The sequence below is a fragment of the Lentinula edodes genome (assembly GCF_021015755.1).
Source record: "Lentinula edodes strain Le(Bin) 0899 ss11 chromosome Unknown C8R40scaffold_17, whole genome shotgun sequence".
Classification (NCBI taxonomy): Eukaryota; Fungi; Basidiomycota; class Agaricomycetes; order Agaricales; family Omphalotaceae; genus Lentinula; species Lentinula edodes.
In genome coordinates this window covers 24,958-37,222 of record NW_025764323.1, presented here as the reverse complement: position 1 = coordinate 37,222, position 12,265 = coordinate 24,958, and the positions used below count along the sequence as shown (strand labels likewise).

Here is a 12,265-nt window from a genome sequence, read left to right as displayed (position 1 = left end):
TCACACAACTCATGCTATCTCATTTGTACATTAATAGTTTCTTGCTTTATATTGTAGTTGTTTAGTCCTGAATCCAGTGCTTGTAGTGTTGTTGTACTTTAAATCTATGGTAGCGTAGAGGATAATTCTACAATAATCTCTATGTTTTTTTACCGGACAATCGTGATTGAGACATTCCTTCTCCTCTGGATGAAACAAATACCCTTTGTAGAAGGTCAACCGTCTTCCGGGACCGGGCCGACTTTCACGACCTTCGTATTGACCACCATCATCATGCCCAGTTTTCCTGCGACTCAGCCAGATTGGAACAATCTCAGGGGTAAGCGAGGGGCATAACGTTGTCAGCTCAACTTACTTTAAATAACAAGCACTCGAGTTTAGTCTTGCAGAGGAACCGTCTATCTCATCGTGCCTCCTTCTTCTCATACCGAAATGAGGAAGATGCACTAACCTATGACGAGACTTTATCTACAGCGATATCCCTAAACGGCACATGGAAGTTTAAGCTGGTTGACAATCCTCTCAATGCACCTGATGATTTTCAACTCCCCTCGTTTGATTCTACGGCGTGGGCTAATATCGTGGTACCAGGAATGTGGCAGCTACAGGGCTTTGGTCGGCCTCAGTACACAAACACTGTCTTTCCCTTTCCTGTCAGCGTCGAACCTGATGGTACTCCATCTATACCATACGAAGGGAATCACGTTGGAAATTATATCCGCAATTTCTCTGTACCTTCGGAGTGGGAAGGGAGTTCAGTACGGCTCAGATTTGAAGGAGTAGACTCCGCTTTCCATGTTTTCTGCAACGGGAAGGAAGTAGGATATTCCCAGGGCTCCAGAAACCCCTCAGAATTCGACGTAACTTCACTGTTGCAGATCAATAATGAAAACACTATTGCTCTCAGGGTGTATCAGTTCTGCGACGGGAGTTACATTGAAGATCAAGATCAATGGTGGTTGAGCGGTATCTTTCGCGACGTCTGGCTCATATCATTCCCTGTGAATCACATTGCGGATATTCAACTTCAAACGCACTTAGATGAGAATTACTGCGATGCCACGTTGGCTGTAGAAGTCAATACCTTTGGTTCTTCGATTCCGCTAACGATAAAGCTGCTGAACTTATCCAAGTCGCTGGTAGCTACCAAGGAAGAATCCGCCATTGCTCCCTCAACCTCTTTTGCCTTTTCTGTCTCAAATCCACTGAAATGGACAGCGGAAACTCCACACCTCTATCACCTCGTTGTTAGCACACCACAGCAAACCGTTGCAGTCAGAGTCGGCTTTCGCAATATTGAAATCGAACATGGTGTCTTTATGGTGAACGGCCGACCTATCAAATTTCGTGGAACGAATCGCCACGAACACCATCCTGAATTTGGGCGAAGCGTCCCCCACGATTTCCTTCGTGCTGATTTGCTTCTTATGAAGAAGCACAATATTAATGCCATACGAACATCGCATTACCCTAATCATCCTCGTCTGTACCATCTGGCGGACGAACTAGGGTTCTGGGTGATAGACGAAGCTGATCTTGAGGCCCATGGATTTGCTGACATCGAGGAGGCGGCTCTTGGTCCAGACAAAGATGCTTTGAAAGGAAAAGAGAGGCAGAATTACTTCTATGACCTTGCTGCCAAGTGGACCACGGATAATCCAGCATGGAAAGAGGCATATGTGGATAGGGCTCGTCAGTTAGTTTCTCGCGACAAAAATCATCCCTGTGTGATACTCTGGTCACTTGGAAATGAAGCATTCTATGGAAAAAATTTTCAGGCCATGGTGAGTTGTTCACGCACTCGTTAAAAAGCTATGAAACACTGAAGGGCGGCTGTATATTATATAGTACGACTGGATTAAAGCCTACGATCCCACAAGGTTAGTACATTATGAAGCAGATCGGAAAGCCCAGACGGTCGACGTTCTCAGCCAGATGTATTCCTCTGTTGCTACTATCATAACTTATGCAGAGGATCCTGCTTCGACCAAACCTCTTGTCCTATGCGAATACATTCATGCTATGGGCAACGGTCCAGGTGCTATCAAGGAATACATCGACGCTTTCTACAAGTACCCTTTGCTCATGGGAGGCTTTGTCTGGGAATGGGCTAATCATGGTCTGCTCACCACGAATAAGGAAGGAAAGCGATATTATGCATATGGGGGCGACTTTTGCGACGAACCGAACGATGGGAATTTCGTGATGGACGGAGTTCTCTTTTCTGATCACACGCCTACTCCTGGCCTTGCCGAGTACAAGAAGGCCATCGAACCCGTACAAGTCATCGGCGGTAGTGAAAAGAAAATTGAAATAATCAACCGATACGATTTCCTTACCCTCGATCACTTGAGGTGTGAATGGAATATCGTGGGGGATGGATATGTGTGTCCGGGGGGCGAGGTTACCATTCCACTAGGGATCAAACCCGGTCAAACTGCTACATTAATCATCGACAATGCAGTCAAGTCGAACAGTCTTCCTGCGGAAGGGTTTCTCACTGTGAGATTCTCATTAAAAACTGCCACTTCTTGGGCTCCTGCAGGTCATGAAGTTGCCAATGGACAGATACTTCTCAAACCACATGTTCCTCGAAGCTCCAGTTCGTATTTCTCAGCAATGTATAAAACTGTGTCATCTTCTTTGACCTATCCTTTTCCTGTCACTGAGAAGGACAAGATGCTGTCGATAAAAGGAAAGGACTCGCAATGGACCTTTGAAATGACATCCGGTCATCTCGTCTCCTGGGTCAAAGGAGGAACAAATATTCTATATTCCCCGCCCGTCATGGACTTCTATCGCGCGCTCACAGATAACGATAGGCCGCAGGATGGTATGCAATGGATTGCAAAACGTTTACACCAAACTAAAGATCATCTCAAATCTATATCGTGGAAAACCACGTCAAAGGGTGATACGGAGGTGTCTGTGGTTTCTCGAATTGCCCCACCGGTATTTGAATGGTCGGTAGACACCACGACAACGTATACCTTTTCGTCAGCTGGAGTTCAGATCAAGATACATGGAATACCACAAGGAATAAATCTTCCGGACACCTTTGCTCGCATAGGTCTAACTTTTCATATGCCCCCGGAGTTTGGCACTGTCCGATGGTTCGGTCGCGGACCAGGTGAAAGCTATAGGGACAAGAAGCTTTCTCAGAAATTTGGAACTTGGGAGGCCACAGTCGATCAACTTTTCACCAATTATGAATTTCCTCAAGAAGGAGGCAACCGCACAGACGTGAGGTGGGTTAGTTTCAGCTCAGGGGAAAGGCAACTCAAGGCAACTTTCCCGTTCGAGGAAGGTGGAAACTTTTGTGCTAGCCATTACACAACTGAGGCATTGGATTCTTCGAAGCATCCTTTTGAACTGGAGGAGAAGCGTCTGGACAATGTTGTTTCTAGGTTAGATTTTGCGCATCATGGTCTTGGCACAGGGAGCTGTGGCCCAAAAACGATGGACAAGTATGCTTTGAGAGCAGAAGAATTCTCATTCGAAGTATGGCTTGAATAGTCGTCGTATGCACTGTGATATCCATTCATATTTTCTTGAGAAAGATCAAGTTTTCTCCCTATCTAAAGGCTATCGAACTTCTACTTTTCTTCCCTCCCAATCTTCCCTCAACCTAGATTCTACAATAACATCCAGGTCCTTCGCCTTTTGCACTGCAACATTCACAATTCTGAGGACATCCGCTGGTTCCAACGGCACTCCGCCGCTCTTCTGAACAACGCACAACTCATGATGGGCGTTCAGCGCGATAGATATCAAGCCCCCATTCAAGCGCTGCTCCAGGTGATTCGGATCGAGAACAGGATGAATCGAAGTATCAGAAAAAAAAGCAAAGGTGAAGCAATAAAGGTTATGATGTAGGGAAAGAGGTATCGGTGCGCGAAATGTTGGATGGTGCTGTGAAAATGATTTAGACAAAATTTTAGAAACGAAGCGTTTTTCGAACATACCACTGTCACCTCTTCTCCAATTACTTCGACATCTGGTCTGCGAAAGTGTTTTAACGCGACAATGCCTGCTAGGCACGCACAATCCAGTAGATTTCCGGAATCCGATAGGCAATGTACGTTTAGGCGTAAATGCCAAACCTACATTAAAGAAAAATAAGAACCCTGTCAATGACAACACAGAAATGCTTACTCGTTGTCCAGCCAGAATACATAAGGATTCTTTGTCAACAACATCGCTACGGCGTATAACCTTGTCAAGCATTCGAGTGATAGTTACTTCTTCTTCTGAAGGTCTACAGAAAAAGAGAAACAGAAAAGCTTAGATCGCAAGATCCTGTCACAAAGAGAAAATCACGTACCTACCTACCAAGCTCAAATTCACTCGAAGCCATCGGAGATATTTCAGAATGAATGCTGATGACCCCTTCAAATGGCCGTTCAGGCGGTGGTTTGATCATTTTCGCATCGACTTGAGCCAATACCCTTCGATGCAAGTGAGATGAGACAAACTGGATGGAGAAGAAGTTGTGCCTACCGTGTTTTGCCTAAAGAACATTCTACCCATCCGAGTTCTGGTCCAAAAGTGAGCGTGACGGGTCGCGTTTCGAAAAATTCTCGGCCATCTAAACGAAGGCCTTGCTTTAGAGCAGAGAATAAAAATTCTTTTTCAGGAATGGACGGTGATGGTGGACGCATGATGAGAGATATTAATTGTCGATAAGCGCCTACATTTCTTCGTCCCGAACTTCGACCTCCTTTCTGCGCCTTAATGGTCCGCCTATTAACGCACAATCTCCTCGCGTGCCATGTCAAAGGCTGCACATCAAACAACTTTCCACTCCAATTCCAAAATGCCCAGATCGAGCTTAGAGAAGCCGATTTCAACGCTGATTTCCTCAAAAATTTCTTACCGAAACTCGAGTGGAAGGCCCTGGTCGACAGCGCGAAAGATGCAAGCAGATCGTTCATTTAATATCTGTTACGAAGACTTATTTTAGGCTGATATATGTTTTAATTTAGCTGGGGGATACTTCATTGCCGTTAGAACAGCCTGAAATGTTAGACGATGAATTCTTGAAAAATTTACACCATGTATTGCTTGAGGTATATATATTGAACCGTCAACGTGAAACATATGGCTCTAAGTCATTTTTGTAGATTCATGTCGAGGAAGGGAGCATGACCTGCCCAAATTGCAAGCACAGTTACCCCATCTCGAACGGTATACCAAACATGGTGCGAATGGCTTTCAGTACACATCCATGGACCAACTGATCAGATATCAGCTTTTGGCCGAACATGAGATTGGTTAAAGAAGAATTGCTATTATGTTGGAGGTTCATGTTCAACGCGATCAAAAATGGTTAAACACGAATCCACCTTATTCCGCACGAAATGAAAACAAGCGGGAAAAAAGCTTATGTCTATGACAATCGAGACACCCCTCATAATTCTCCAACTCCTTGCAGACATTTGTTTGAGGGCCTGCGGATTATGTATACAATTGAACATACCAAACTCAACGCGAGAAAGTATGTTTAATCTGCGGCGAGCTCGAGTTTGATCTTTGCAATAGCTGCAGCAGGGTTGAGACCCTTCGGACAAGTTCTAGAACCTACATAGAGAAAGGAATTCATTAAAGCAGATAGACGACTCCGGAAAGGTGACAACTAACAGTTGAAGATAGTGTGGCATCGGTACATGCTCAACTCGTTTTGCAGATACTCTTTTCGCTTCGCACCGTTGCTGTCCTATATAAGATGATTCAGTCAGCGAACGCCTACAAAGAGATTATGATACGTACTCGAGAGTCGGCGATCCACCGGTATGCCTGCATCAAAGTAGCCGGACCAAGGTACTCGTCTTGATTCCACCAGTACGAAGGGCAGGATGTTGAACAGCATGCACATAGGATACATTCGTACAATCCGTCGAGTTTGCGACGTTCTTCTTGAGACTGAAGGAATTCTCCTGATATGAAGCGAAGCTGTCAGCGCATGGAGATACAGAAGCAGAAGTAGAGATGTCTCGCCTTTTTCTGGAGGGTTGTCGTTCTGGAGGTATGGCTGAATTGACTTGTACTGTTTGTAGAATTGAGTGAGGTCGGGAACTAGGTCCTTTACAATGTACACTGCGCGACATCGTCCATGAGAACGGTTATCCGTTGCTTGCATTGAAATTTAAACACGCACTATGAGGTAGAGGATAAATCTTAGAGTCTTTAGAAGCATCCCTGTCTATGCGGCAAAGACAGGCCAGCGTATTTTGGCCATTGATGTTCATTGCACACGAGCCGCAGATTCCCTCTCTGCACGAACGACGGAAAGTGAGGGTAGGGTCGATTTCATTCTTGATTTTGATGAGAGCATCAAGAATCTGCCCAATAACGGTAAACTTTTGAGCTGGAGAGGACCAGCACAAGACACACCATAGGCCCTGTCTGGTTAAGATCAATCGTGTACGATTGCAAAGTAGGCTTCTTAGCAGGCTCATCAGGGTTCTACAATACGCACATTTGTTAGTCCCAGTCATTTCAAATACCGTAGTAACTTAAAACTTGCCCAACGATAAATCTTGAACTCCTTGTTCAAAACTGGTTTTTGCAAAGGCTCAGCCTGGCGCCTGCGAGTGCTGGTAGTGAAGGTGCGAGCATCGACAACAGATGCCCTGACAAGTCGGCGAGCAGCTTGGCTGAGAACGGACATGGAGGAGAGCAATGAGTGTCACAAGCGCCGGAACGGCGGGTATGAGGGCAAATCCGGAACGCGAGCATTGTCCAATCAGATTACTCCTATTGGCTGACTGGCTTTCTTCAGAACACTCCTTCAATCACAACGGACCCCGCATTGTGCGCGATATCTTCTTTACAGATGTTCGCTTACTTCACAACTACTATCACTCGTAGCCCACAACAGGCACACATCTCTCAACAGCCCCGCGGTCTATCACAAGTGGAGTTCTCTTAGTAATATACAGTCACGGAACACCCACACTGTGCTTTCTTGGAACGGGTTTCGAGCTCAAATCGAACGTTGCAAACAGTCTCAAACAGTACTAACAATTCAAACTAAGTGATAAGATTGACAGGTTTTGTAAAGAGTCTCTTCATTTAAGTATCTTCATAAGTTATGCCCGAGCTCTTATAAAGGTCTATCGACGTACAATCGTAAGTATTCTTTGGTACGAACTTGTTATCATGATCGACTCACAGTTCCACAAACCTAGCACGCAGGTCCAGGCCCAAACCCAGCGGGGAGAGGGGTTCTACATCTGAATGGAATGGAGATCAGCACCACTGGAGACTTTAGAGTTGTCACCCCAACGATGCCTACCCAGAAGGATCGCTAGTAAGTCTTGGACAGCAAATTTCGCCGGTGGGACCTATGACCATTCATCAACACGAGGAAACTTATTAACTAGGAAAGACACATACACTGTAGAGAAATGAACCAATTTCCAGTATGAATTCAGTCTCTTGACTCTGAGTTAGCCAGAACACTTACGTCCGAATCACTGGTGCCTACATGCAACAGGCAAACTCAATGATTGCGCGAAAAACGAATATCAAATAAGACTTACAAGTAGCAGATGCCCCCATGAACAGAGCCTGAGTGAACAATAGCACGAAGACAGTCTGGAGAGCGAATTTGAACATATCGGTAGTAATAATGGATTCTGGTGGGTTTCGTTTTACTTCTGGTGAATTAAAGGAGAAACGATGCTAAAAATTAGAACTCATGCTGCCTTAAATATTCTTCGCCTTGAATTATAACGGGAGTTTCGCATATATGTATATAAGTAGTTCGAGATGTGCTAGTGCAAGTTGGGCACGGAGCTTTACTCTGCAGTCAATACTTGTATTCCTGTACTTGGTCGAAGTAAATTCATTTTGAGCCATTTCACAGAGTCGGTTTCAGCCACCCGTACTTCAAGGATTAAGTATCGTATACCTTAAAGGAGCAGGTATATGAAGATTCTCGGCTTTAAATCGCCTTTCGTTACTTTGGATTAACTTCAGCTGCAGGCCGCTAGTTGCTTTCAAAGTAGCGCCAGGCCTTAAACACAGGATAATTTCTTTTGAGAGACACCGACAGAGATAGAAGAAGTGACGAAGACAGGTAGTACCGGCCTATACGGAAGAGACAATGTCAGCAATAGCGGGGCTGTCTAATATCTCCAAACTAAAACACCCGAACGCGGCTGAGCACTCGCTAAGAATATCCAACGATCAATAAGTAGAGCGACATAAGGAGAAGGATTCAGCTGAGATTAGAAGATGCAAATTTGTCACGACACAATCTCATGCATCCAAGAAATTAACTCTGGGATAGCTTCTGCAGCTGCCTCAATCGGCAGAAAGTGTCCTACCTGATCATCTCCTACCTGCTTCACGGTAACACCCTTTGACCCTAGAGATTCCCAGATCTCTGCCACATCCTTATGCTGCTTCAAGAACTTTGTTGTGTGGAGAATGAGTAAAGGACAATCCACTACCGCGTTTCCTGATGTTTCATCAATTTTGTCGTGTTCTAAATCAATAGATGCGCCAGCTCGGTAGTCTTCGAGGGAGCCTGTTAGTACCGCTGGATTGCGGTACTGCTCAACCCAGCTAGCGACAGCAATAGGGTCTAGATGTCCCCGGTAACGAGGACCAGTCCATGACTCGATAGTATGGCTAAAGTAGTAATCGGACGAAGCTCCGATGAGCGTTTCGGGGAGGTTCGGGGGTTGGGCGAGGAATATCCAGTGGTAAGTGTTTAATGTCAATTGATGATCATTCGAAGAATTCATTCCTTGCGACAGCCAGACAAACAGATCATTGTTGACTGGAGTTGCAAATGTGTTTTTCACAAAAAAAAGAACTCACTTTCAAACATCAGCTTTGTCGGAATGATTTCCATCAGGCATATACCGAGAATACGGTCTCGAAAGTCTTTGGCCATACGATAGGCAACTCTTGCCCCCCTATCGTGTCCAGCGACAATGAATCGCTGACCGGCGCCGTACATCTTGTCGATAAGCGCCACACAATCCGCTGCAATGGCGCGTTTGGAATTTTCATAGTGGGAACCATCTCCTGAGGGAATTTTGGTGGAACGTCCATACCTATGTTGCATGAGATCATAGTACAGTAAAATTTCTGTACCGTGTTGGAGGTACTATCAAGGTACTTACCCAGGGAGGTCAGGGATCACTACATCCCAACTTTCGAGCATCCCTGCTTTTGAAAGTTCCTGAACAGTTTCGTAGTACAGCGTGTGGTTCTGTGGGTACCCATGAAGTAGAAGCAATACTTTTCGAGATGCTTCAGATGGAGCGACGATAGATGATTGGATGGGAGAATGTCTCAAAGTAAATATCTTCACTGGAACCTGAAGGACAGTGGCCCTAGATCCGCTTTTCGTTGTGCTGAGAGTAACAAATAATTTCTGGAAACTCTCTGGAAAGAGCATTGTGAAGATGATAGATGATGAACGTACTTGTAATAACATATTTATTACCGACTTGTCCTTAGAATACTCGGAGTCGGAGGGCGGGGAACTTGAACTGTCGCCGTGGTCCGTGTTATCCCGTGGCCGAACGGCATCGGACGGTCTTCGTTGTCCCAGGTTGTTCTTTACCAGCAAGTACCGCGTTGCACATGTCCGCGATACGGTGAATCCGCTTCTGGCTTTAAGGCATGACTGCGCGTTATTACCTCGAAGCAGGAAATATCCATCACGAACGGTCATTTCGCATCTTCCTTACTCTTACACCACATGAACACAACACACATTTCAATCGATGAAGTTACAAGGTCGAGCGACAACGATCATCAGGAACAGTCAAGCTCGCCGTTGACCATCATGTAAAGAAATGTTAGGAAGGTGAAGGAGAATATTTCAAATTCGCTCCCGACTCGACTTGGCGTCTCAAACTAGGTCTGACCCGTCCAAACGGATTCTCAAGACTCGAGTATGTACTCTGTTCATCCAATTTGTTATCATAGCCATACAGACCACCAGACCATCCCTCAAAGATATTACTACAGCCAGCTTGCGTTTCCAAGAATCGAATGAGACTCCATTCCCGCAAATCAAAAATACTACTTTTCTTCATTTGGATGCAAGAGCTTGATATTCAGGTATATATCTACCATGACAGTCTTGTTTGTCTCAGAACAGTCCTCCTCGTCCCGGGCTGCGGGCTGAGCAACGACCCGCCAGTGGTCTTCCATGGTCCTAGACCTTGTACAACCTCGACCTTCTCTTCCCTCTGATCGGATATCACGGCCATCTCGTCTCAGGAGTCATCACGGTACTTACAGATAACCATAATTACAAACGTAACAATCATACTCAAAGCCCTCATCCACGTCCTCACCGCTAAATTTGCCGCAGCGAAGTTGGCCATCACGCTTCATCACATCCACGGTCCGCGTCTGTGTTTTGAAGAGAAATCCCGAGGCAATCTACACTCATAACGCTGTTTTGCTATCACTCGCGTCTCGACCCGGGTCTACCACGAACCGGTTGAACTTCCCTCGGGTACCTTCTTGTTTTCTTTACCGCTCCTTCGTACAGCTATAGATATTTCAGGAACTACGTTGTATGATATCTGCATGTAAGCGTATCATGAGGGTACTGAACGCGTTAATGAACTCAACTTACTTTTGAACTCATTGTGATTGGCTGAGAAATCGAAGTTCGATGTTCTCACGTTTTCGCTCAGCATCGGACGTCGCGACTGAATCCATGTCACCACGGCTGACGACAAGTTTGGTTCCAATACCGGTACAGCGGTTCACGGTTTCTTACCCATCTTTCATCTTGACCACCATGAAGCCTTCGAGCTGTACTCCCTCTATGCGTTCTCTTACTCGCTCGCTCGCTTCTCTTCATAAAACACCTGCCGCTAAAAGGTTGATATTCGTCTTTTTTGCTTTGATCCTACAAACTGACGTGATGTAGCCCAACAGGTTCGTCTTCGTTCTCTTTCAAGTAGAAACCTTGTGTCTAAATTGAATGAAAGCAATCGTAATGCTGAATATGGGCGGTCCATCAAGTGTACGTTCGCAATATTTCGACTTCCATTTTTCTATCTGTTGTTCTAAAGTTTAAAGGTTTAGGTCGAGGAAACGCACGACTTTCTCAAGAATCTCTTCTCTGACAATGATCTTATCCCATTACCTTTCCAATCATTCATTGCTCCTTATATTGCCCGAAGACGAACCCCGATGATTGAACAACAATATGCCGCTATAGGTGGAGGCTCCCCTATTCTGAAATACACTCAAACACAGGGGGAGGGTATGGCCAAACTGCTGGATGAATTGCACCCAGAAACCGCGCCACATAAATCATATGTTGCCTTCCGTTACGCGCGTCCACTGACTCAGGAAACAGCGAAAGAGATGAAAGCGGATGGTGTGACGCGTGCTGTCGCGTTCACCCAGTACCCGCAATACAGCTGCAGCACGACTGGAAGTAGTCTGAATGAGATATACCGACGTGGAAAGATTGGCGAATTTGGAGATGATATATCTTGGAGCGTGATTGACCGATGGGGAACGCATCCTGGCTTCATAGAAGTATGTTGCGTGTCCTATCCTGAATAATCAGTCCTGACCCTGCGCGCGCGTGTGCAGGCTGTTGCCCAGAGAATAGAGGCTGCTTTAGCTAAATTTCCTGCATCAACACGTTCAGAAACTGTCATCTTATTTTCCGCTCATTCCTTACCACTCTCTGTGGTGAACCGCGGAGATCCTTACGTGCTCGAAGTCTCGGCCTCCGTCTCTGCGGTCATGCAACGACTTGGCCAATCGAATTCTTACCGGCTCGCATGGCAGTCGAAAGTTGGACCCTCGAAATGGATGGGCCCTCAGACCAGTGATGCTTTAAAAGGATTAGCTCGTCTGGGAAGAAAACAAGTCGTGTTGGTTCCCATAGCTTTTACAAGCGATCATATCGAGACGTTGTATGAACTAGATTTAGAATATATCAAGGAGGCCCGCGAGGTAAGCGAATGCGATGCTCGATGTTCTTCTTCCTTCCCATATACTTATGTCTATTTTTTTTGCCTTTGACCTTTGTTGCACCCTTTCGTCTTCAAGCTTGGTATAGAAATCCATCGCTCAGAATCGTTGAATGAATCGCCGGTCTTCATTCGAGCTCTAGCGGATATTGCTGCCGACCATCTCCGCGGCCAATCTTCCGGTAAGCATGGACCCACAAGCGTACAGTTGGGTCTCCGATGCCCGGGGTGTGTCAACGGAACGTGTGGGCAGCAAAAGTTGTGGTTTTCTCGAGGAGGAAGGTGAA

The 12,265-nt window shown here is 45.7% G+C and overlaps 7 protein-coding genes across 7 annotated transcripts; 3 read left to right on the top strand and 4 right to left on the bottom strand.

The window, feature by feature from the left end:
* The first annotated feature begins 458 nt into the window (after positions 1-458).
* C8R40DRAFT_195955 (glycosyl hydrolases family 2, TIM barrel domain-containing protein) lies at positions 459-3,551 on the top strand. The gene is made up of 2 exons (XM_046234310.1): positions 459-1,784; positions 1,849-3,551. The coding sequence occupies exons 1-2, from the start codon at positions 594-596 to the stop codon at positions 3,514-3,516; spliced, it is 2,859 nt and encodes a 952-aa protein (XP_046086398.1). The 5' UTR covers positions 459-593; the 3' UTR covers positions 3,517-3,551.
* Positions 3,552-3,585: 34 nt separating this feature from the next.
* C8R40DRAFT_1160630 (ribosomal protein S5 domain 2-type protein) lies at positions 3,586-4,661 on the bottom strand (the record flags this gene model as incomplete). Its single annotated transcript, XM_046230036.1, has 5 exons — positions 3,586-3,912; positions 3,966-4,103; positions 4,156-4,258; positions 4,329-4,448; positions 4,501-4,661. 5 exons carry the CDS (start codon positions 4,659-4,661, stop codon positions 3,586-3,588), a joined length of 849 nt encoding a protein of 282 aa, XP_046086397.1.
* A 73-nt stretch (positions 4,662-4,734) lies between these two features.
* On the top strand, positions 4,735-5,278 carry C8R40DRAFT_1045375 (uncharacterized protein; the record flags this gene model as incomplete). Its single annotated transcript, XM_046224300.1, has 4 exons — positions 4,735-4,899; positions 4,986-5,069; positions 5,124-5,201; positions 5,252-5,278. The coding sequence occupies 4 exons, from the start codon at positions 4,735-4,737 to the stop codon at positions 5,276-5,278; spliced, it is 354 nt and encodes a 117-aa protein (XP_046086396.1).
* Positions 5,052-6,688, bottom strand: C8R40DRAFT_1103483 (iron-sulphar subunit protein of succinate dehydrogenase). Its single transcript, XM_046228026.1, has 7 exons — positions 6,527-6,688; positions 6,394-6,465; positions 6,158-6,341; positions 5,998-6,096; positions 5,770-5,936; positions 5,641-5,716; positions 5,052-5,580 (listed from the first exon to the last, which is right to left on the bottom strand). Exons 1-7 carry the CDS (start codon positions 6,668-6,670, stop codon positions 5,504-5,506), a joined length of 819 nt encoding a protein of 272 aa, XP_046086395.1. The 5' UTR covers positions 6,671-6,688; the 3' UTR covers positions 5,052-5,503.
* Positions 6,689-7,052: 364 nt separating this feature from the next.
* Positions 7,053-7,741, bottom strand: C8R40DRAFT_195939 (uncharacterized protein). The gene is made up of 5 exons (XM_046234309.1): positions 7,545-7,741; positions 7,469-7,485; positions 7,298-7,346; positions 7,175-7,235; positions 7,053-7,115 (listed from the first exon to the last, which is right to left on the bottom strand). Exons 1-5 carry the CDS (start codon positions 7,618-7,620, stop codon positions 7,106-7,108), a joined length of 213 nt encoding a protein of 70 aa, XP_046086394.1. The 5' UTR covers positions 7,621-7,741; the 3' UTR covers positions 7,053-7,105.
* A 511-nt stretch (positions 7,742-8,252) lies between these two features.
* C8R40DRAFT_1045124 (Alpha/Beta hydrolase protein) lies at positions 8,253-9,418 on the bottom strand (the record flags this gene model as incomplete). The annotated part of the gene is made up of 3 exons (XM_046224277.1): positions 8,253-8,758; positions 8,833-9,071; positions 9,141-9,418. The coding sequence occupies 3 exons, from the start codon at positions 9,416-9,418 to the stop codon at positions 8,253-8,255; spliced, it is 1,023 nt and encodes a 340-aa protein (XP_046086393.1).
* Positions 9,419-10,984: 1,566 nt separating this feature from the next.
* C8R40DRAFT_1045162 (ferrochelatase) lies at positions 10,985-12,264 on the top strand (the record flags this gene model as incomplete). Its single annotated transcript, XM_046224279.1, has 4 exons — positions 10,985-11,011; positions 11,074-11,535; positions 11,593-11,961; positions 12,058-12,264. The coding sequence occupies 4 exons, from the start codon at positions 10,985-10,987 to the stop codon at positions 12,262-12,264; spliced, it is 1,065 nt and encodes a 354-aa protein (XP_046086392.1).
* Position 12,265: the final 1 nt, after the last annotated feature.

Excerpts from the sequence above, each read along its gene's own strand:
- C8R40DRAFT_195955 (XM_046234310.1), top strand. The coding sequence starts at position 594 with ATGTGGCAGCTACAGGGCTTTGGTCGGCCTCAGTACACAAACACTGTC. Across the intron at positions 1,785-1,848 it reads GAAAAAATTTTCAGGCCATG|TACGACTGGATTAAAGCCTA; the intron begins GTGAGTTGTTCA and ends TATATTATATAG.
- C8R40DRAFT_1103483 (XM_046228026.1), bottom strand. The coding sequence starts at position 6,670 with ATGTCCGTTCTCAGCCAAGCTGCTCGCCGACTTGTCAGGGCATCTGTT. Across the intron at positions 6,342-6,393 it reads TTAACCAGACAGGGCCTATG|ATTCTTGATGCTCTCATCAA; the intron begins GTGTGTCTTGTG and ends GTTATTGGGCAG. Across the intron at positions 5,717-5,769 it reads GGTGGATCGCCGACTCTCGA|GACAGCAACGGTGCGAAGCG; the intron begins GTACGTATCATA and ends CATCTTATATAG.
- C8R40DRAFT_195939 (XM_046234309.1), bottom strand. The coding sequence starts at position 7,620 with ATGTTCAAATTCGCTCTCCAGACTGTCTTCGTGCTATTGTTCACTCAG. Across the intron at positions 7,236-7,297 it reads CTTACTAGCGATCCTTCTGG|ATGTAGAACCCCTCTCCCCG; the intron begins GTAGGCATCGTT and ends CATTCCATTCAG.